We start from the raw sequence: 23,339 nt of genomic DNA, 5'->3' as shown, positions 1-23,339 counted from the left end.
CTAAAGTAATACCAGGAATGGGCAGATTACCTTATGAGGAGAGACTGGACAGCCTAGGCTTGTATCCGCTGGAGTTTAGAAGAGTAAGAAGTGACTTGATTGAAACCTTTAAGATCCTGAAGGGTCTTATTAGGGTGGATATGGAGAGGATATTTCCTCTTCTGGGAGAATCTAGAACTAGGGGGTCATGGTTTAAAAATAAGGGGTCACCCATTTAAGACAGAGATGAGAAGAAATTTTTTTTCTGAGAGTAGTGAGCCTTTAGAACTCCCTTCCTCAAAAGGCAAAGGCAGAGCCTTTGAATGTTTCCAAGGCAGAGGTAGATAGATTCTTAATTAACAAAGGGGTGGAGGGTTACCAGGGTAGGCAGGAGGTTACAGTCAGATCAGCCATGATCTTATTGAATGGCGGAGCAGGCTCAAAGGGCTGAGTGGCCTGCTCCCGCTCCTAGTTTGTATGTGGGACTTTCACCAGCTCTCCAGTGGATGGGTAACATACCCCAATCACCTACATTAAATTCCGCCCCAGTTTCTAAATTTGATGTGTGTGAGATACCTATTTAGGTTTAAAAACAAAAAAACTGCAGATGCTGGAAATCCAAAACAAAAACAGAATTACCTGGAAAAACTCAGCAGGTCTGGCAGCATCGGCGGAGAAGAAAAGAGTTGACGTTTCGAGTCCTCATGACCCTTCGACAGAACTTGAGTTCGAGTCCAAGAAAGAGTTGAAATATTTCAACTCTTTCTTGGACTCGAACTCAAGTTCTGTCGAAGGGTCATGAGGACTCGAAACGTCAACTCTTTTCTTCTCCGCCGATGCTGCCAGACCTGCTGAGTTTTTCCAGGTAATTCTGTTTTTGTTTACCTATTTAGGTTTGCTGTTTTGCCATTGTTTTCTAACTTGAATACCGGGAGCCGATGGTGCAGGGCACCACTGAGGCAGGGTCTAGTGGCAGAGAGGATGGAGCAAGTGGTTAGATGACATCCAGATGAGGTTTTAGAGGGTGGCCTATAGATTTTAGAGAGAAGATTGAGTGAAGTGAGATATTTTGAGGTTCTAAGAAAGGAACGGTCGATGAATCCTAATTTCCAGACAGAAGATGCAGGAAGGAGGAAGAATCTCAGAGCGTGGCAGCTACATGCTTATATTTTCTTAAATCATTTGTCTTTCAACATCATGTATGATATGCTGGATTGTAATTGTAATAAGCTTAGGGTGTCCATAAAATTGTACCTTAGATGTCAAGTAGCACACTGCATGTCTGGTATTACTGATGCTGAAATAACAGGACGTTAGCACTGTGTCCCATATTACTAGACATTGTTGTACTGTGTCCCATAACCAGGCAACTGGTATTTGTGGGAGAGCAGAATGCTGGTGTCAGTGTGGAATTAGATCCTAAATTTTGTAGAAGGCAGGGAGACCCGAGGGTACGGATACACAAATCACTAAGTGTAGCAGAGCAGGGTAACAACACCATATAAATGCTAACAAAGCATTGAGATTAATTTCTAGAGGGATAAAACTGAAAAGTTATGTTAAAACTTGTAAAAACCTTTGGTTAGTCCACACTTGAAGTTCAGATGAAAGGTCATCGACCTTTCTCTCTCCACAGATGCTGCCGGACTTGCTGAGCATTTCTAGCAGTTTCGGTTTTTATTTCAGATTTCCAGCATCTTTAGTATTTTGCCTTTTGTTGTGAAGTGCTGTGAACAGTTCTGATTTCCTTATTACAAAATGAATACAGAGGCACTGGAAACGATGCATGGAAGTTACCAGAACTGAAAACATACAGTTATTGAGAAAACTGAACAGGCTGGGGCCTTTTCTCTAGAAAAGAGATGGCTGAGGGGTGATGACCTGATAGAAGTCTTTAAAATTCTAAAGGATTGTGGGGAGTCTAAAACTAGGTCATTTATATCCAAGATTGTTATTGATAAATCCAACAGGGAATTCAAGAGTAACTTCTTTTGAGAGATTAGTAAGAATGCAGAACTAGCTACCACAAGAGTGTTGAGATGAATAGCATTCAAGGGGAATGTAGGTAAGTATATGAGGGAATAGAAAATGGTTTTATTGATAGGGTTAGATGAATGAAAGTGAGAGGAGGCTTGTGTGGAGTGTAAGCACCAGCTTGGACCAGTTGGACTGATTGGCTTGTTTCTGTGCTGTAAAATTCTCTGTGGGGGGAGAAAAATAACTGCAACTTCCTGAATGTCCCAAGTACTGATCAGTTCCTTCTTCTGTCCACAGGCGAGGAGTGCTGACCTTCCTGATCTCCCTGGAGAACTCCCACTCCGTCCATGTGGGAGCACCGCCAGCATGAAAGTCAAACATGTGAAAAAGTAAGAATGGGTGTATTCCCATTTACACAGGCCTGGGGGCACCTGGTTGGCTTCTGTTTTGAGATTGCAAGCTGTCCATTGAGCAGATTATCCTCCTGATTTTTCACTAACTGATCAAATTTTACTTCATCTAATCAACCATGTTCTCACCTTGGTCCCATTGTTGTTTTCTGTTTGCTACAAAGTGTAACGTTTCCTCTGTTTTGGATTACTCTGACAGCAGATGTATGTTCAGTAGTGTATTTGCATCCTTCACAAACTGCACTGGATTTTAAACACATCAAAGAATGTTTTCGATGCTATTTTACATCCATGGAGTCTGGAATATGCATTCACTTTCTTAGAGGTGACATTGAAAATCACACAATTAAATATCATCTTCAACGTTCTTTCCTATGTTGAATGCTTGACTGAATTGATTTCATTCCAGCCAAGCTGCTGAATAAAGTTCTGGATATTCTCAAGGACACTAATAGATGGGAAACTCCAATATTGTGGCCTCTGGGATTGAAACTGATGAAACATGGCAATCTTTTGGGGCAGCAGTTGTGATGACCCACAATGAGGCTCTTGTGTCTTCCACCTGGTCAGTGCTGAGCCATGGGAACCATTCCAGTATTTGCTGTGTGTACAGTCTATGCGGTGCTGACCCAGGGCCAGTCTCAGTGCCTGCATCAGTCACATTGTGTCAGCACCTGGGACAAGAGACTAATCGAACCCTTTTAAAAAATAAATCAAGAGTAAGCAAAATCAAACTGAAGCCTGGCTTTTTGCCACTTAATGTTGCAATGGGAACAGCAGAGATATTGGCCTTGTGGAAATGCCAGTGGAGGGTTAATAATAAGTACAAAAGCAAATACTGCGGACGTGGAAATGTTAAATAAACCAGAAAGTGCTGGAACTACTCAACCGGTCTGATAGCATATGTGGAGAGAGAAACAGAGTGAATATTCCAGGTGGATGACCTTTCAAGAACCCAACAATGACATTTTTCAGACCATGGGGCTTTGTAGATGTCTGCTTTGTCTTTCTTCAGTGTTCGAACTTTGATAATGCTTTGGTTGATAATGATAATCCTTTTAATTTAAAGGTTTTAATTACAGATTCAGTAGTTTTTATTGATGAGCAGGATGGGTTATACATTCTCCTGAGTAGCAGGCATTCTTCTTTAGTGCTCAATTCCACATGTTGTGAGTAAAGTAAGCCTGGCATTTTTGTGCCTTTAACTGTAAGAAGTTAAGATTGACCAAGGTGGATGTGAACAGGAAAATCAATTATGGAAGGAGCGTTAACAAAGTGCAGGTCAGAGACAAAAACAAAAATTGCTGGAAAAACTCAGCAGGTCTGACAGCATCTGTGGAGAGAAAGACAGAGTTAACGTTTCGAGTCCGTATGACTCTTCAACAGAAGAGTTCTGATGAGTCATATGGACTCGAAACGTTAACTCTGCATTCCTCTCCACAGATGCTGTCTGACCTAAGTTTTTCCAGAAATTTTTGTTTTTGTTTCAGATTCCCAGCATCTGCAGTATTTTGCTTTTATCCAGGTCAGAGAGTTTAGTTAAGAGAAGACTCTAAAAGAAGAGAAAGAAGTGAAGAGAAAGAGAGAAGCTCAGGGAGTGGAACCAAGGGTGAGGGGAGCTGGCCACCTTAAAATGGGGTGAAGGGAGGGGCTCACCAACAGATGGGGTGTAGGGAGTTGGTTGCCCACAAAAAGCTAGAGTTAGAGGATTGATGGAGGAATGGGATAAAAGACAAGCGGAGGTTTCGGAGATAGTGTTGGCCAAGGCAGTAAAAGAGTTTGAAGTTCAGCACAAACAGTTTAAATTTAGCATGTTGGTGAGTTAGCAAGCTGTTAGTTGATGCAGGAGAGGAAACCCTTATGAAAGGGGGATATGGTGGATGGGAGAGAAGTGCTGTCTTAGCTGGAAATAGAAATATAAATATGTCCTCCAACTAAACATTGAAAAAACTGAAGCCATTGTCTTTGGGCTCCATCGCAAAATCCTTTCCTTGACCACCATTTCTACCCCCTCTCCCTGACAGCTTTCCGAAGCTGAGCCAGACTGTTTGCAGCATTGGTGATGTGTTTGAGTTAGAGGCGAGCTTCTGACCATATACGTGCTCCATCACCAAGACTGCAGACTCCACCTACATAACATTGCCCAGTGTCAACCCTGCCTCAACTCATCTGTTGCTGAAGCCCTCATCCAAACATTTTTTTTTGCCTCTAGACCTGACTATTTCACTGCTAGCCTCCTCATCTTCCACCTTCCATAAACTTAAGCTCATCCAAAACTCTGTTGCCCATATCTCAAAACGCACCATCTTGTTCACCCATCACCCCTGTCTTTGCTGACCTCCACTGGCTCCCGGTCAGAAAGCGCTTCAGTGTTGAAATCCTCATTCTTGTTTTCAAATCCCTCCATGGCCTCACCCCTTCCCTATCTCTGTAATCTCCTCAGTTCCGTAAGCCTATAAAATCTCTGTCCTCCTCCAAATCTGGCAACTTGGACATCCCAGACTGTAATCTTTCCACTATTGGCTGCCTTCCCCCTTGTTCTGGAATTCTTCCTTAGACCTCTTTACCTCGCTACATCTCTACTTCATTAAGATGTCCCGTAAAACTTATTGCTTTGACCAACTTTTAGACATCTGCCCTGACATCTCCTCCTGTGAAACGGTGTCTTCATAAGCCATTCGGGGTGCTTTGCTGTATTATGGGTGCTATAAAAACGCAAGTTGTTGTAGTTGGTTGTAGTTGGTTCTGGTGATGGCACATGATGTTAGATTTGAACCTCAGGACATGCTCATTCAGTGTGGATGAATGTGAAGGACTAAGTTGGAAAGAAACTGTGTTTATGGCTTTGGCCTTCCCAAGGGGCGTTAGTGAGTTTCTGCAGTGCATCTTGTAGATGGTACAGAATGTTTGTGGATGGGCTGCTTTATCCTGGATGGTGCCAAGCTTCCTGAGTGTGGTGGGAGCTGCACTCATCCAGGCAAGAGGAGAGCATTCCATCACACTCCTGACTTGTGCCTTGTAGATAGTGGGCAGGCTTCGGGGAGTCAGGAGGTGAGTTACTTGCTGCAGGATTCCTAGCCTTTGACCTGCTCTTGTAGCCACAGTATTTATATGACTAGTCCAGATCAGTTTCTGGTCAATGGTAACCCTCAGAATGTTGATATTTGAGGATTCAGCGATGGTAATGCCATTGAATGCCAAGGGGCGATGGCTAGATTCGCTCTTGTTGGAGATGGTCAGTGCCTGGCACTTGTGTGGCACAAATGTTATTGCCACTTGTAAGCCCAAGCCTGGATATTGTCCAGGTCTTGCTGCATTTGGACATGGACTGCTTCAGTATCTGAGGAGTCGTGAATGTTGCTGAACATTGTGCAATCATCAGCGAGCATCCCCACTTCTGACCTTATGATCGAAGGAAGGTCTTTGATGAAGCAGATGAAGATGCTTGATCCTAGGACACTCCTGCAGTGATGTCCTGGAACTTAGATGATTGACATTGACCTCCAACAACCACAATCATCTTCCTTTGTGCTAGGTATGACTCCAACCAGCAGAGAGTTTTCCTGCTGACTACCATTGATTCCGGTTTTGGTAGGGCTCCTTGATGTCACGTTTGGTCAAATGCTGCCTTGATGTTAAGGGCAGTCAATCTCACCTCACTTATGGAGTTTAGCTCTTTTGTCCATGTTTAAAGTAAGGCTGTAATAAGGTCAGAAGCTGAGTAACCCTGGCGGAACCCAAACTGGGCGTCAGTGAGCAGTTTATTACTAAGAAAGTGTCACTTGATAGAACTGTTGATGACGCCTTCCATCACTGATGATCGAGAGAAAGCGGATGGGACGATAATTGGCCCGGTTGGATTTGTTCTGTGTACAGAACATACCTGGGCTATTTCTACATAGCTGGGTAGATGCCAGTGTTGTAGCTGTACTGAAACAGCTTGGCTAGGGGAGTGGCAACTTCTGGAGCACAAGTCTTCAGTACTGTTGTCGGAATATTGTCAGGGCCCATAGCCTTTGCAGTATACTGTGCCTTCAGCCGTTTCTTGATATCATCCAGAGTGAATTGAATTGGCTGAAGACTGGCATCTGTGATGTTTGGGACCTCTGGAGGAGGCCAGGATGGATCATCCACTCGGCACTTTGGGCTGAAGATTGTACCAAATGCTTCAGCCTTATCTTTTGCACTGATGTGCTGCGCTCCTCCATCTTTGAGGTTGGGGATATTTGTGGAGCACTTTCATCCAGTGAGTTGTTTAATTGTTCACCACAATTCACAACCGAATGTGGCAGGGCTGCAGAGCTTGCATTTGACTCATTGGTTGTGGAATTGCTTAGCTCTGTCTATCACTTGTTGCCCATGCTGTTTGGCATGCAAGTAGTCCTGTGTTGTAGCTTCACCAGGTTGACACCTCAACTTTAGGTATGCCTGTAGCTGCTCTTGGCAAACGCTCCTGCACTCTATATTGAACCAGGGTTGATCCCCTGGCTTGAGGGTAATGATAGCGTGAGGGATATGCCAGGCCAGGAGGTTACAAATTGTGGTAGAGTATAATCCTGCTGCTGCTGATGGCCCACAGCTCCTGCTGGATGGCAGTCTTGAATTGCTAGATCTGTACAAAATCTATCCCATTTAGCAGGGTGGTAGTGCCACACAATATGATGGAGAGTATTCTCAGTGTGAACACGGGACATCGTCTCCACAAAGACTGTGCAGTGGTCACTCCTACCGATAATGTTGTAGACAGATGCATCTGTGGCAGGAAGCTTGGTGAAGATGAGGTCAATTATGTTTTTCTGTCTCGTTGGCTCCCTCACCACCTGCCACACACCCAGTCTAGCATCTATGTCCTTTTGGAGTGGTCAGCTCAGTCTGTGATGGTGCTACCAAGCTACTGTTGGTGATGTCCATTGAAGTTCCCCATGCAGAGTACATTCTGTGCCCTTGTCACCCTCAGTGCTTCCGGCAACTGGTATTCAACATGCAGGAGTTCTGATTCATCAGCTGAAGTGGGGGATGATAGGTGGTAATCATCAGGAGGTTACCTTGCCCGTGTTCTATCTGATGCCATAAGACTTCATGGGGACCGGAGTTGATGTTGAGGACTCCCAGGGTAACTGTTTATCACTATGTCATCACCTCTACTTGGTCTGTTCTGCGGGTTGGACAGGACATACTTAGGGGTGGTGATGGTGGTGTCTGGGACATAGTCATACTTCTGGAATCATACCTTACAGACAATGTCAGGCTGTTGCTTGACCACTCTGTGAGAGGCCACCCAATTTTGGCACAAGCCCCCAGATGTTAGTAAGGAGAACTTTGCAGCGTCCACAGGGCTAGGTTCGCTGTTCTCGTTTCCAGTACCTAGGTCGATGCCAGGCGGCCAGTTTGGTTTCATTCCTTTTTATTGACTTTTTAACTGATGCAACAGAGTGGCTTGCTAGGCCATTTCAGAGGGCATTTAAGAGTCAACCACATTACTGGTGACACCAAGTTAGGTAGCACAGTAAGTGGTATAGCTGAGACTAGGATGTTGAAAAGAAATGTTGGTACATTAGGCGAGCAGGCAAGACTGTGATATAAGATTTCTAAGTTATTCCAAAGCTTCTAATAGTATTTTCTAACTGGATAGCAGTTAGTAATTGTGGAGGAGCAGAGAGATTTAGGTGTCCATGTATAGAAATCATTAAGTACCAAAAATAATTTTAAAAAGGTGGGTAGAATATTGGTCTTTTATCACATCAGTCCTGGAATACAAAGAGATAGAAGTTATGTTACATAGAAGCTTTGGTTAAACTCCTTTTAGATATTGTGTTCTGTTTTGGGCACCACACCTCAGGACGGGCATATTGGCTCTGGAGGGGATGCAATGCAGATTCCCTGGGATAATACTGGGGTAAAATGGTGAAATTGTAAGGACAGATTGCAATAAACTAGGTTTCTACTCCCTTGAACATAAGAAAATAAGGGGTGGGTTTTTTGAGATGTTTAAGATGTTAAAGGATTTGATAGAATAGATATAGGGGAACTGTTTCCCCTGATGAGGGAGTTCAGAAGAAAGAGTATAAATGTAAAATGAGAGCTAGGCCTTTCAGGGGTAATGTCAGAAAGCATTTCTTCACACAAAGAGTAGTGGAAATTTGCTTGTCTTCCTTTGAGGCTGGGGGTCAGCTGAAAATTTCAAAACTGAGATTTACAGAGTTTTGTTAGGTAAGGATATTAAGGGTTATGGAACCAAGGCAGGTTATTGGAGCTAAGATACAAATCAACCATGAACTACTTGAATGGCAGTGAAGGCTAGTGGGGTTGAATGGCTTTCTCCTGCTCCCATTTCCCTTCTTGTCTGGGAAATTAATCTACCCCATCCCAGCCACTGGAAATATGTTATTGTTTTTGAAGTGGAAAGCAGAAACCCGTCTCAAACCAGCTCTTCATTCTAGCTGCAGGGTTGTCTGCCACTAATGCACGCTGTGCCTGAGAGTTTACTCAGTGTTTTCGGGTAACGGCCTTGTATTTCTCCCTCTAAATTCAGCTGTGTGTGTGAAATGTTGGCGGGGGCTTGCTGTTGATCACTGCGCTGATGCTGTTAGTACAGTTCTGTTTAATTGCAGCAAGTAGGTTTGCTGCTGTGAGATGCAGGGTGACAATCTGGTTAGTTTTATAGTGTACTTTGGATCACAATGAAATGGTTGAGACTTTGCTGAGAGGGCATCAATGCACGCTGCGGGATTTCGGCTTGTACCCAGACTCCATTCCTATCCCTCTGTCCCAATTTGTGCATCATAAAGACAAGTAAAGTGTTTGTCTTGCAGCAACTTCAGTGGTCAGAGCTGCGGAAATAGAACACCTGGCATTTGCCTTAGAACACATGATCTAACCTGGTCCTTTCTATCCTGACACACTCTTTGTATTAAAGTCATCTTCTGTAGTCGTTTTAGCTAGTTATATTTGGTTAATGTATGCAACTACAGATACACTTTTGAAGGGTCGTTCCCTTTATGGATGTTGATGTTCAGGGTGTAGGATATTTGTGGTGGGAAAAAAAGTAAGAAAATTGCATTTATATAGCACCATTCATGATCACAGGGTGTCCCATGGTGTTTTACAGCCAATTAATTACTTTTAAAGTGCAGTCACTGTTGTAATGTAGGAAACACGGCAGTCAATTTGCGGACAGCAAGCTTACACAAACAGCAAAATGACAATAACCAGATAATTTATTTTTGTGATCATAGAATCATATTTTGCTGAAGGGATAAATATTGGTCAACACACCTGAGATAATTCTCCTGCTCGTCTTCAAGATAGTGCTATGGGATCTTTTATGTCATTGGGGCACTGTGCTAGTTTCAAGTATTCTCAGATTAATGATGCAAACCAAAACTCATTCTATTTTGCCCAAACAGTGTGGCTCTGGCCATCTGCAGAGGAGGGTTTTCTACAGCATTGTAAATTTCCTCACATCCTGTGACCTCTGAGTGAGATTATTCCAAAAGAGGGGAGAAGAATAAATTACACCAGTAACTAAAGGCAAGTCAGCTTAATGTTCGTGGTGGGCTACCTTTTAACAAACTAATCCAGGAGGAAATTAGCAGCCATTTGGGGAGCCATATACAAATAAAGGAGGGCCAGCCATGGATTTATTAAGGGAAAATTGTGTTTGACTAACTTGATTGAGTTCTTTGATGAGGTAGCAGAGAGGGTGGATGAAACACTCCAGTTGATGTTGTATATATGGACTTTAAAAGGCATTTGGCAAAAGACCACATAATAAGTCCCGTTTGGAAAATTGAAGCCCATGCATGTAGCAGTATGGATAAAAAAGTGGCTCAGGAATAGAAAACAGTTGTGGTGAATGATCGTTTTTCAGACTGAAGGGAAGTATACAGTAGAACTCCTCAAGGTTCAACTTTAGGACTATTGCAGTCTCTAATATATGTTGGTGTCTCGGAATTAGGGGTACATTTTCAAAACCTGAAAATGATACAAAGTTTGGAAATATTGTCAGTAGTGAGGAAGATAATAATGTACTTCAAGATGATATAGACAAGCCAGTGGAATGGGCAGACACATGGCAGGTGAAATTTGTCAAAACTTAGAAACAAGAGTAGACCATTCAGCCCCTCAAGCCTGACCTGTGACTAACCCCATATACCCTCCTTTGTGCAGTATCCCTTTGGTTGACTAAAGTTTATCAATCTTAGATTTCAAATTAATAATTAATCTAGCATTAATTGCTATCTGAGGAAGTGTGTTCCAAACTTCTACCACCATTTTGTGTGTAAAAGTGTTTCCTAATTTCACTCCTAAGTGGTCTGGCACTTAGTTTTAGACTGTGCCCCTTAGTCCTGGACTCACAGGTGTCACTTATGAAATGTCCTCTGGAAGTCTAGAAAACTAACATCCATAGACATTCCCCTGTCCGCTACTTTAGTCACCACTTCAAAAAAAAATTCAACCAGGTTTGTCAAGTATGATCTACCCTTTACAAAACCATTCTATCTCTCTCTGATCAGCTGAACATTTTCATCTTGCCTAGTCACCGAGTCCTTAGTTATGGCTCTAGTAATTTCCCAACAATAGATGTTAGACTAACTGGTCTGTAATTCTTTGATTTTTCTCTTTCACACTTTTTTAAAATAGTGGAGTGACGGGCATACTTTTCCAGTCTAAAGGGATGGTTGTCCAATTGAGAGAACTTTGAGAGAATTATAGTTAGGGCATTTGCAATGTCTTCATCTACTTCATTTAAAATCTGGGGATGGAAACCATCTGGTATTGGGGATTTGTCACTTTTTAGTGCTGTTATTTACTTCATTACTATAATTTTGTTTATGATAGTTTTGTTGAGACTATGTCCTTGGCTCAGTATTAGTTTCCTTACATATGCTGACCTCTTCTACTGTAAATACTGCTGCAAAGTAATTATTGAAAATGTCTGCCATTTTCTTATTTCCATCGACAATATCACCATTATCAGTTCCCCAGGGATCCACATTGTTCCTGATTATCTCCCTTCCCTATTAGAATTGTAATCATTTTTTGTTGATTTTCTTATCCCTTGTAAGTTTCTTTTCATGCTCCCTTTTTGCAGCTCTTACCATCTGTTTTTTCCATTTGCCAGCATCTGTGATATTTATGCATTTTTTATTCCTTTTTTTAGTTTTATGTTACCTCTCTTTTCTCCAAGGCTGATTTCTCTGGCAAGTAATGCTCTTGCCCTTTTGGCTATAAACTGAATAAATTCTTTTTTGAACACCTCCCACTTATTTTGTTGTTCACTGATTATCAGATTTGTCCAGTTTATAATAGTTTGTTTCATTTCATTCAAGTCAGCCTTACCTTAATATAGAAACTTAATAGCTGTTTCATATTTCTCCCTGTCAACCACTACTTTGTGCTCAATCATATTATGATCACTATTAGCTAAATGTTCATGCACTATTAGACTGTTAACTAAATCTGACTCTTTACTAAATTTAATATGGTGTGCCACCTTGATGGTTCTGGAACATATTGTTGCAGAAAACACTCTCTGCACACTCAAGAAATTCACTACCTTTCTGACATGCACTATTTTCACTGGTAGCAGTACATTTTACCTGTTGAATTGGATCAGTTTCTGCGGATTCTCACTCTCTACCTCTTTGGGTCCCCCTTACTCTGAACACTATTGGTCCCTTAACAAAAACAGAAATACCTGGAAAAACTCAGGTCTGGCAGCATTGGTGGAGAAGAGCAAAGTTGACGTTTCGAGTCCTCGTGACCCTTCAACAGAACTAAGTAGAAATAGGAAAGGGGTGAAATATAAGCTGGTTTAAGGGGGGTGGGTAGTTGTTGGAATAAGCAAGCAGTGATAGGAGGAGATAACCAAAAGATGTCACAGACAAAAGAATAAAGAGATGTTGAAGGTGGTGATATTATCTAAAAGAATGTGCTAATTAAGACTGGAGAGCAGGATGAGCAAGGTAGCTCTAGTGGGGGTGGGGTGAAATAAACAGAGGGTGGAATACATTTAAAAATAATGGAAATAGGTGGGAAAAGAAAAAACTATATAAATTATTGGAAAAAAACAAAAGGAAGGGGGAAGAAACGGAAAGGGGGTGGAGATGGAAGAGGGAGTTCAAGATCTAAAGTTGTTGAATTCAATTCCAGAAGGCTGTAAAGTGCTTAGTCGGAAGATGAGGTGCTGTTCCTCCAGTGTGCGTTGAGCTTCAGTGGAACAATGCAGCTTTGGTCCCTTTCTGTGTGCCTTGTACAAGGTATGACTGAGGCCTGTAGTAAACTATCCAGATAATGCCCTTTTCCTCCTTTGTGTTGGAGTGTCTCCAACTCACCATCCAGTGTGACAGAGGAGGAGGTATCAACTATAGATGTGTTCACTTAGGAGATTCTCACTGTCCACAAATTCCCACATAGAGTAATTCAGACATGCAACTTGCTCTGTCAATCTTAGTCTAAATTATTTGTAAGTTGATATCTACTTTTAAGTTTATTGTAGGATTTTTTTTCTGAATACTAACTTGCACCTCCAAAACACTGGGCAAAAATTTTAAATACCTACTGCCTCAAGCTTACAAGAAGCACAACTGCTGGAGGCAAAATGCAACCCCATCCCCCTGCACTGAATTCGGATTCTCACCAAATTCACAACCTTTACATTCAATTTATGCCACATTCGTTTTTATACCACTCTGCAACCATTTAACAAAGAAAAATTTGAGCTGATACATTTTGATAGGAAGAATTTCAAGAGACAGAACAAGCTTAATGGTACAATTTTTAAGGGGATGCAAGAAAAGAGAGACCTTAGGGGTGTTTGTGCACAAATGTTTGAAGATGACTGGAGATTTTACCAAAAAAGTATATTGACTTGGAAAAAATAGAGGAACAGAATATACGAACAATTAAGTTATGGTAATCCTACATAAAACAATATTTGTCCCCAGCTGGAATATTTTGTCTAATTCAGGGCACCACAGTTTAGGAATGGCATGAAGTCTTTGGAGAGGATATAGAAAAGATTGGCTAGGATGAATCCAAGGATGAGGGGTGACATATGTAGATCGGCTGGAGAAGCTGGTGTTGTTCTCAGCAGGGAAGGTAGGCTTGATTGAGATGTTTAAAATCATGAAAGTTTTAGATAGAGCAAATAAAGTGAAACAACTGCCAATGGTTGAAGAGTCAGTAGCTTGAGGGCATAGATTTAAGGTGATTGGCAAAATCACCAGAGATATGAGGAGAAGCTATTTTATTCAATGTATGGTCAGGATTTGGAATACACTTTCTGATAGGGTGGTGAACACTGGTTCAATAGTGGCCTTCAAAAGAGAATCTTGTTCATACTTGGAGGAGAAAATATTGCAGGGACATGGGAAAAGAGCAGGGGAGTGGGACTAACTATATTACTCTTCAAAAGAGCTGGCACATACTCAATGGGCTGAATAACCTCCTGCTCTGTTCAGTTCTATGAATATCAACCATTGCCAAATGATGTACCACTTTTTGTGATCAGCAAACTAAGAAATAGATTAAAACTGGCCAAATAGTTTGCATAAGACCAAGTAGCCTGAAGGAACTTTCTTCCCCCTGCCTGTGCTGGGCTTGGACACAGGTGAAATGGCAAGTTCTGACCCAATGCACCTTGGGGACATTCATTTAAAGGGTTGAATTGCTTGCATAGTTTTCTTTATTGATTCTGCAGCATTTGCTCATTAGGAGAAATTGAATCTTGGATCCATTCATACAATGACTGGAGTAACATGATGCCTCTACAAAGCCCCCTGCTTCTATTTGCCACATTTGAGGCTATTGTACCACACTACTCTCAGCCGATCCATTCTCAGAATGTGGGTGTTGCTGGCAAACATTTTTATTGTGCTTAGTTAGATGCTTTGAGAAGGTGCTAGGGTCTTCACGAGACATAAGTAATCTGATGCAACTTGTTAGCTTGCTAGGCCACTTCAGACGGTCATTAAGAGTTTGTGGGATTGGAGTCACAAAAAGACCAGAGAGGTAAAGACAACAGACTAGTGAATCAATTGGATTTTTACAACAACTCAACTTCATGGTATCAACTTTTGATTATTTTCAGATTTTTGAAGCTGAATTCAAATTCTGGATGACAATAATCTTACCTGGCAGTTCCTCGGAGGGCCAGGAAAGGGAGAACGCAGGAAGGAAATAGTTGGTGATGTCAGGGCCTGACAGTTCTGGATGGTTGGTGGGGAAGAATTATATTCCCATCCTTTCTACTATCCCGTCATTTTGTGGGAAGGACAGTGGATGAAAATTTACCCCTTGGGTTGAGGTTAGCTGATTTCAGCTGGGCAGGGGCACATTACCACATTACCTGTTACAGGCACTGTGAGGTAATGGTGAAAGTGAAGGTTAACATTAATACTGTGCACCTCTCCATGTTACAGGTTGGCATTCACTAAAGGTCACTTTCCCAAACTGGCTGAATGCGCCCATTTCCACTATGAGAACGTTGACTTTGGCAGCATACAGGTGAGTGGCACTTGTATATACTGTACTGTAACAGGTCATGTTAGTGTACCTCACTACTGTTATACAGCAAAGTAATTATACTATATGGTGATGTTATACCTCACTATATCCTAACATATGGTGATGTTGTGACAGTTCAGATTGTTCTGTAATCAGCCTGTATCTCACCATGTAAGTCCAGCGTAGATCTTGGCACCGTCATCACAGGTTCATTGAGTTCATTGAGGAATTTTGTTATGGTGCTTTTCTTTAATGAATGTCAATTAATACAGAATTAGAAGGACTTTTCTATTAGATCCATTAGAATTGCATTAAAATGACTCAAACCTGAATTTGTTTAGGAGCTTTGCAGCTGGAAGAGAGAGAAGACAAAATGTACAGCCAAACAGTGCAAGAATAACATGCAAACTCACTGTCCACCAAGCTGCTGTTTGTTGGATTCTGGGACCCAATAGGTGAAAGGACTGTGCTTTCTGGCTGTACCAACTATTCTTTCAAATGTAACATTTTAAATCAAATCTCCTTTCTGGTATAGTAAGGGTTTGAAAACCTATTTGAATTTCAGTAGCTGATATTTGAATATCCAAAGTCCTTTGATGAGTTTGTGTGCACTGTGTGAGCAGCTTACACTGTAAAATGTTTGGGGAACGTGGTGTTATTCAATCGATGACAGTTTTGTACCATCTTCTTCATAATAACTGTTCCCTCTCCTGCCATGTTTTTTCCTTATAAAACATATGTTCCGCATCACAATGTCAACCAGCTTGTACTCAAACTGTTTACAATAATGTACCAGCAGTTTAGTAACAAGGCCATCAAGCTGGTCACAGTGCCTGGAAAATCAGACTCTGCAATATTTCTCTGCTCCACTGTCAAATATTTCTCCAAATACTTATCTGACTCTTAAAGCTGCTGATACACACGGCTCCACTGCCTCCCTAAGCACACATTTAGCACCTTCTTTCTAAAATAGGACTAAACTCTCTCTTCATCTTTTGTCTTCTAAGTTTGAGGTTATGGCCTCCAGTTGTACAATCTGTGGCTGAGTTATACATTCTGATGTGTATTTTGTCTATATTCTTCAGGTTCTTGAATCCTATAAGATTATCCCTGTTTCCTCTCTGCAGTGTTACCATTTGTAGCTCCTTTAGCCTCTTCTCATTGCTTAGGTGCTTAGTCCCAGTTCTCAGTCCAGTTGTCCTTTTTTGCCTCCTTTCGTTGCCTGGATGTCTTTCTAATAATACTATGATCAGACATGTACTCAGAACCCCAGGTGGGACTAAACCAAGACTGTGTCCACAGAGAATCATTACCTGAAATTTGTCTGTTCCTCTGATTCCATTGCTCAGGATCCTGTTTGGCTTCTTCATTGCTGCCTACACTGTGCTAATGGCCTCCATGATTTACTCATGGACCTCCAAATTCTTCTGTATTGGGTCCTGTACAATATTGCCATTGTCTTGTCTATTATCCTTTGCCAATCTTACGATTTAGCAGTTGCCCACATTAAAAGATAGGTGCCTGTGCCAGTGCAGCTCCCCAATTTATTCATGTCCATCTGCATTTAACTGGCTGTTGACTGTAGTCCCTCCCAATTTGGAACCACCAGCAAAGTTCTGTTTCAGTCCTCAGCTCCAAGTACATTACAAACAACATTAATCTCTCGCACACACTACAACATCTTAGGTCACAGACAAGCCTGTCGGGGTTTACTGGGAGGCCTTCGGGGGACACAGGAGAGCCATGCCGCTTGCATGTATCCTCTGAGCCACCACTAAATTCTGGTGGGCTCGGGTGATAACGGTCATTGTCTCAATAAGGAGCCCACATTGACATCCCACTGTGAATGGGCAGGTTTTTACCCCCACCTTACGCCTTCGACTTGCAGGAGGTTGTCCTGCCACCAGGGGATGATCATGATCATGATCTCCACAATTAAGTGGACCCGGCACCATATTTCTTGCCACGACAGGCTGCATTATTTCTCACTTAAAGTGAAATGGCTGCCCTCTGCTGCCAACAGTATTTGTTCATCTTAACTTTTCCTGTGCACAGAATAGCTGTTCTGTCCCTAGATGGCAGCATTTGCAGTCATTTACAGGCATCCTCACATCTTTTAAGTGTGATCTCAGCCTTACATTTTAAAGGCTGTAGGAATTTGGTAACATTTGAACTGCCTCCTGCTATTGTACAGGCCATTTTGCCCAGAAAGAAGAGATGAACCCTGCCCACTCTCTGATTAAACTACTGCCGAACGTGTGTTTTCCAACAGATTTCCAGCTAGCTCAGATCAGTTATATTTGTACTTGTGCTTTGTGAGTCTTAGTGTTTTATCTCCTGTTGTCTACCCCTGTTGTTGCTTGCGGAAGGGGCTAAGTTGAACAGTGAATTCTCCTTTAGGACCTATGATTAAAATCTCTTCTGAGTACTCACTATCAAGGTTGTTTGTGCAGCAGTGAGTGTGTGAAAGAAAATCTCTTCTCTCAGGTGAAACAGTAATAACACCATCCAATCAATCATTTTGTTCACAGGTCAATTAGAAAATAAATACAGCAATAAATATCAATGACCTTTCACTGCATTTTCTACACTCAGAATTTGTCTGCAAGTATTCTTGGCATTAGGCACAGCCTGTAGCACTAACCCATGTGATGCTTAATCTGTTTTGATGCAATGTAGGTCAGAATATCTGCCAAAAGTTTTACGCGTTATGTAAAACCCAATATTCTAGCCATGATCACTGACACAACCATTGCATTAAATGCTTGCTACTTAAACATTCTACTACAACGTGTCACATTTTCCTCCGGTTCAAGAGACGCCCACTTGTAAGAAATAGCTGTATGATCAGAATAAGACAGGCCAGCATAGAAAGCCCAGGCATCCAGACAAGCTATCACTGAGAAAGCATTGGCACTGCATGGTGCTGCGACATCGATGATTTGGGACAGCATCAAGAAAATTTAAAAGGGAATTGGATATGTACTTAAAAGCAGAAATTTGCAGTGCTATTGGGAAATTGCAGGGCAGTGGGACTAATTTGATAGCTCTATCAAAGGGTTGGCACAGACATGGTGGCTGTGTTCTATGATTTTATGATCAACACAAAAATCCGTTTGTGCTCCTCATTGAAGTGCATTGAATCAGAATATGTTAGTAAATGCCTTTGATATCGCCAATCTGCACAACATTCCATATAAATTTATTGCAGATTACACTCAATCACTTTGTCAGGTAACTATTAGTCCAGTAGCATCGACTTACTCCTCAGACAGCGATTTGACAGCTCAAAAACCCTGGCATCATCAAGCAGAACACCACTAATACTGACTATCCATTGAGCTGTTCCTAAAGATAGTTAAACTGAAACATAGGCTCCCCTGAGGAACTTAGGGAAGCCTCTCAAAGCCTAATCTAAAGACCTATCTTGAAGCAAACTTAGCTTTGCACCCATCCCCTGTCTCCTGCTGTGGATGATGAGTGCTCCACCACTCTTTCTGTTGCTATGTTTCTTATTTGCAGACAGCCCTGTATTTTCACAATCACATCTGGCATGCCTCAAAATTCTGCCATGAGCTCCCACTTAGCACTTATACACCCATTGCCCCTCTGTGGCATTACTTAAAAGCAAGGTCTTAGCCTTAGCACTTGATCATCACCCTCAACTTCACTACAGTTGCTGGGCTGTCCGGCATCAAGTGAATTTCTGTTCCTGGTTCTCAGTAGCTTGCTTAGGTGAACTTGTGGTGTTACTCTGAACTAAACTTCGCAAGACTTTCTCCTTTATTCATACTGCGACCCATGACTACATTGTCATTTTCTTCAGGCTTAATAACTCCAATGCATTCTCAACATCAACTCTGACTCACCCAGGACCCTGTGCCCAATTTATATCCTACTCGCCTATTGCCTCATCCAAGCTGACTTTTGGCTTCCTATCTCTTTGACTAAGTTTATGAAGTCTTTAAGATGTTTGCCCACTCTACCCTGGTGACGACCTCCAGACTATTTCACAGATCAAACTCTCTACTCATTAGACTTGGCATCTCTTTCCTGCCTCAGCCCTCTGCCTGTCCAGCTACTAATGACAGAACCTTCAGGCTGTACCCTCTCCAATCCTCTTCTTAAAACCCTTTGCTTTGCTACCACTCTGTCCACTTTCAAAACTCTCCTTAAAATAAAAATAATAATAATAGATAGATAAAGGGGAAACCAGTAGATGTAATATATTTGGATTTCCAAAAGGTGTTTGATAAGGTACTGCACATAAGGCCACTTGTTGGAAGTAGTATATTAGCATGGATAGAGGATTGGCTAACTAATAGAAAACAGAAAGTTGGGATGAGGGGGATATTTTTAGGATGGCAACCTGGAGTGCCACAGGGATCAGTCCTGGGGCCACAATTATTTACAATATATATTAATAACATAGATGAGGAAAATGAATATACTATCGCCAAGTTTGTGGATGACACAAAAATAGGTGGGAAGGCAAGTGCTGAGATAGACAAGGAGTCTACAGGGGGATATACATGGGTTAAATGAGTGAACAGAAACTTGGCAGATGGAATACAATGTGGGAAAATGTGAGGTTATGCACTTTGGCAGGAAAAATAGAAGAGCTGAATATTATTTAAATGGAGAAAGACTGCAGAAAGCTGCAGCACAGAGGAAATTGGAGGTCCTCGTGCATGAATCCCAAAAAGCTAGCATACAAGTTCAACATGTATTGGGAAAGGCAAATGGAATGTTGGCCTTTATTTCAAAGGGAATGGAGTATGAAAATAGGGAACAAAAACAAAAATAGCTGGAAAAACTCAGCAGGCAGCATCTGCGGAGAGGAATACAGTTAATGTTTAGAGTCCGTATGACTCTTCATCAGAGCTAAAAAATATAGAAATGAGGTGAAATATAAGCTGGTTGAGGGGGGTGGGACAGGTAGAGCTGGATAAAGGGCCAGTGATAGGTGGAGGCAAAGAAGAGATTGCCAAAGATGTCATAGACAAAAGGACAAAGAGGTGTTGACGGTGGTGATATTAACTAAGGAATGTGCTAATGATGACACCACCATCAAACCCCTTTGTCCTTTTGTCTATGACATCTTTGGCAATCTCTTCTTTGCCTCTACCTATCACTGGCCCCCTATCCAGCTCTACCTGTCCCAACCCCTCTACCAGCTTATATTTCACCTAATTTCTATATTTCTTAGTTCTGATGAAGAGTCATACGGACTCGAAACGTTAACTGTATTCCTTTCCGCAGATGCTGTCAGACCTGCTGAGTTTTTCCAGCTATTTTTGTTTTTGTTTCAGATTTCCAGCATGTGCAGTATTTTGCTTTTATGAAAATAGGGAAGTCTTGCTAAAGCTATCCAAGGCACTAGTTGGACCACATCTAGAATACTGTGAACAGTTTTGGTCCCTTTATCTAAGGAAATATGTACTGGCATTGGAGGCAGTGCAGAGAACGTTCACTAGCTTGATCCTGGTTATGGAGGGATTTTCTTATGAGGCAAGATTGAGTTGGTTGGGCCTGTACTCATTGGAGTCTAGAAGAATGAGAGGCGATCTTATTGAAACATATAAGATTCTTAGGGGGCTTGACAGGGTAGATGCTGAGAGGTTGGTTTCCCTTGTGGGAGAGTCTAAGACCAGAGGACATAATCTCAGAGTAAGGGATCCCCCATTTAAGACGGAAATGAAGAGGAATATCTGCTCTGAGAGCAGTTAACCTGTGGAATTTTTTACCGCAGAGGGGTGTAGAGGCTGGGTCATTAAGTATATTCAAGGCTGAGATAGACAGATTTTTAATCAGTAAGGAAATCAAAAGTTATGGGGAAAGATAGGAAAGTGGGGTCGAGGATTATCAGATCAGTCAGGATCTCGTTGAATGATAGAGCAGACCCGATGGGCTGAATGACCTACTTCTGCTTGTACATTTTATGATCTTATGGTCTTAAAATCTCCCTCTTTGGCTCTTTGTTGTTTCCTGTAACCCCTCCCAATTTCAGCTGGATCTTTGAACCCCACTGCCCCACTCCTGCTGCCATGAATGGCCTTGCTGGATTTTACAGCATTATCAGTGTTGTATGAGGATAGGTTGTTATCTTGCATGCTATTAAAATCGAGGCTCATTGAACACTCTTGTACTCTTAACAGGTTCTTTTCCAAGACCCAGAACTGTAATGATAAGGACAAGCTGTAAATCCAAGAAATCAGATGCCAGAGCTGAGAAGACTGGATATAAACAGCTGGTCCCTTCTACTCTGCATTTGTTGTATTTCGAGCTCATTGATGTTAGTGCCAGTGTGTGCAAGCATAAAGCGGTTTTGACTTCTCAGTTTGATTAACTTAATAGATTCTCATGGTGTGACCAAGTGATTTGAAAAGGAAGGTTTATTTTGTATTTGGCATGGTTTGTTTGTTTTTGACTGTTGAAGTATTTTCATTTTCGGCCCATTGTTCAATTTTGCAAATGGAGTAATGTGTGATGAATCACCCTGGTCTCCCTGGATTGAGTGAAACCGGTTACTTCCTAGCTATGGTCTGAGACTCGTGGCAAGGCAACAGAAACTGAGGTGTAACTACTGGATGGAAGCCCAGGTTGTTTCTATAGAGTACTGTTGTTCAGAATTAGCAAAGTGATGGTTACAGTGAGTATGTAAAATGCATGTGCAATGGATTCTGTTTCTTCAGCAGTGAAAATGCCAATACCATGAGTTATTTTCGAGTGGTTTGCAGCAACAGGAGCTGAGAGTCTGAAGCATTAACTTATGGTTTTCTCTGAAGTGCTGACGAGCATTTTTCTAAGGTTAAATTAATCTCAGACATTTTCCATGACACATTATCAGGGAACGTTCACAAGAGATGCTGGGGTATTCCTTACTGGCAAAATAACTCTGCAAGAGAGTTTCCTTGTTTTGATAAGAGGTCATTATAGCTGCAACACATGATCAGCTGAGAGAGCAGTACTTGGCCCAAGAACATGGAGATCCTGTCTCATTTCATGCGTGCGTGTGTTTCCGTATCTTGTGTGTGTTGTAAGCATGTATTTAGGAGGTTTAACTTCAGCACTATTGGAACTCTGTGCCAAACAAAATACATGTTGTTGGCTAAGTGCCAGATTTAGCCAGTTGACTATTTCTATTTATGTTTTGAACCCAGCAGAGGTGAGAGTTATGCAGATTTAGAAAGCATCAAGATCAGGCTTCCTGATAACCTTGTGGGTGAAACACTGCTCAGTAAAACATTAAACTGTATTTACTGGCTGATGGTGCTGGCTTCAGGTCTCCATCTGCACTGGAGTGAAGCTGGGTGTGAGACGCCTCAGTCCTTTGGGTAGGGATGATTTCTCACTGCCTATAGAAAGTGTACTTTGGGTAAGGGCACCGCGTTGTCAGTCAGTCAGCCTTCCAACACTTGCATGTGAAGAGTTGCCAGAAATGCCTGCAAGTTTTATGTAAAACTGCTGGGACTTTAAAATCAGCTGTCAGGAAGGCACATCTTTATAGCTGGTTTGTAATTATCTGTACAATTGCGGTGCTTTAGATTCTGGTAGCACTTGTGCTGGTATCATGTACTGTGTTGCGCAGGTTCGGTGAATTGTAGAGTAACCATTTGATCATGTCCTGACTGGGCCTCTTTCAGTAGTGATTTGATTATATAACTCATTCGGCTCTTCAAAGCCAGCCCATTGAAAGAAATTCTGTAAAATACCATTTGTCTTGATGCTCTTGCCATTACCTAAGGTGAGGAGTTGCATTGAAGAGGAAGCCCTGTTCATGTTCCTGTGGTGACATCATGATCACAGAGCTATGCGATACTCCAGTCTGCAAACCTCGTACTGAGTTGTGCTGTTGGGTAGTGCCAGCAGCGGGAAGAGCAGAATAAAGGCTGTTTCACAGCAAATACATTCATAGCTAAGTAAATTCACAGCTACAAAACTGGCATCTACCTGACAATATGGAAAATTGCCCGGGTATGTCCTGTACACAATCCAGGACAAATCCAACCCGGCCACCCGGCCAATTATTGCCCCTGTCAACTCTTGATCATCAACAAAATGATGGAAGGTGTCGTCGACAGTGCTATCATGCCATCAGTGGTAGTCAGCAATAACCTGCTCTTGATGCTCAGTTTGGGCTTTGCTAGGGCCACTCAGCTCCTGACCTAATTACAGCCTTTGTCCAATGGACAAAAGAGATGAGGTGAGAGTGACTGCCTTGACATCAAGGCAACATTTGACCGAGTATGGCATCATGGAGCCCTAGTAAAACTGGAGTCAATGGGAATCAGGAAGAAAGCTCTCCGCTGGCTGAAGTCATAACTTGCACAAAGGAAAGCTGGCTGTGGTTGTTGAAGGTCAGTCGCCTCAGTTTAAGGACATCACTGCAGGAGCTCCTCAGCATAATGTCCTCGACCCAACCATCTTCGGCTGCTTCATCAATGTCCCTCCCTCTATCAT

General features: G+C 42.1%; 1 protein-coding gene across 6 annotated transcripts in view; it reads left to right on the top strand.

Annotated features, from left to right (window-relative positions):
- Nucleotides 1-23,339, top strand: part of LOC121269532 (rho GTPase-activating protein 32-like) — a 524,870-nt gene that overhangs the window by 252,830 nt on the left and 248,701 nt on the right. For all 6 annotated transcript variants that reach the window (XM_041174188.1, XM_041174184.1, XM_041174187.1 and 3 more), the window contains 2 exons: nt 2,254-2,345; nt 14,792-14,876. In XM_041174188.1, coding sequence (XP_041030122.1) covers nt 2,323-2,345; nt 14,792-14,876 — 108 coding nt within the window. In that variant the 5' untranslated portion in view covers nt 2,254-2,322. The remainder of the gene's footprint in view (nt 1-2,253; nt 2,346-14,791; nt 14,877-23,339) is intronic.

This window comes from Carcharodon carcharias, chromosome 25, assembly GCF_017639515.1.
Source record: "Carcharodon carcharias isolate sCarCar2 chromosome 25, sCarCar2.pri, whole genome shotgun sequence".
Classification (NCBI taxonomy): Eukaryota; Metazoa; Chordata; class Chondrichthyes; order Lamniformes; family Lamnidae; genus Carcharodon; species Carcharodon carcharias.
The sequence above is the reverse complement of the archived record's forward strand: the minus strand, read 5'-3'. Positions and strand labels throughout refer to the sequence as shown.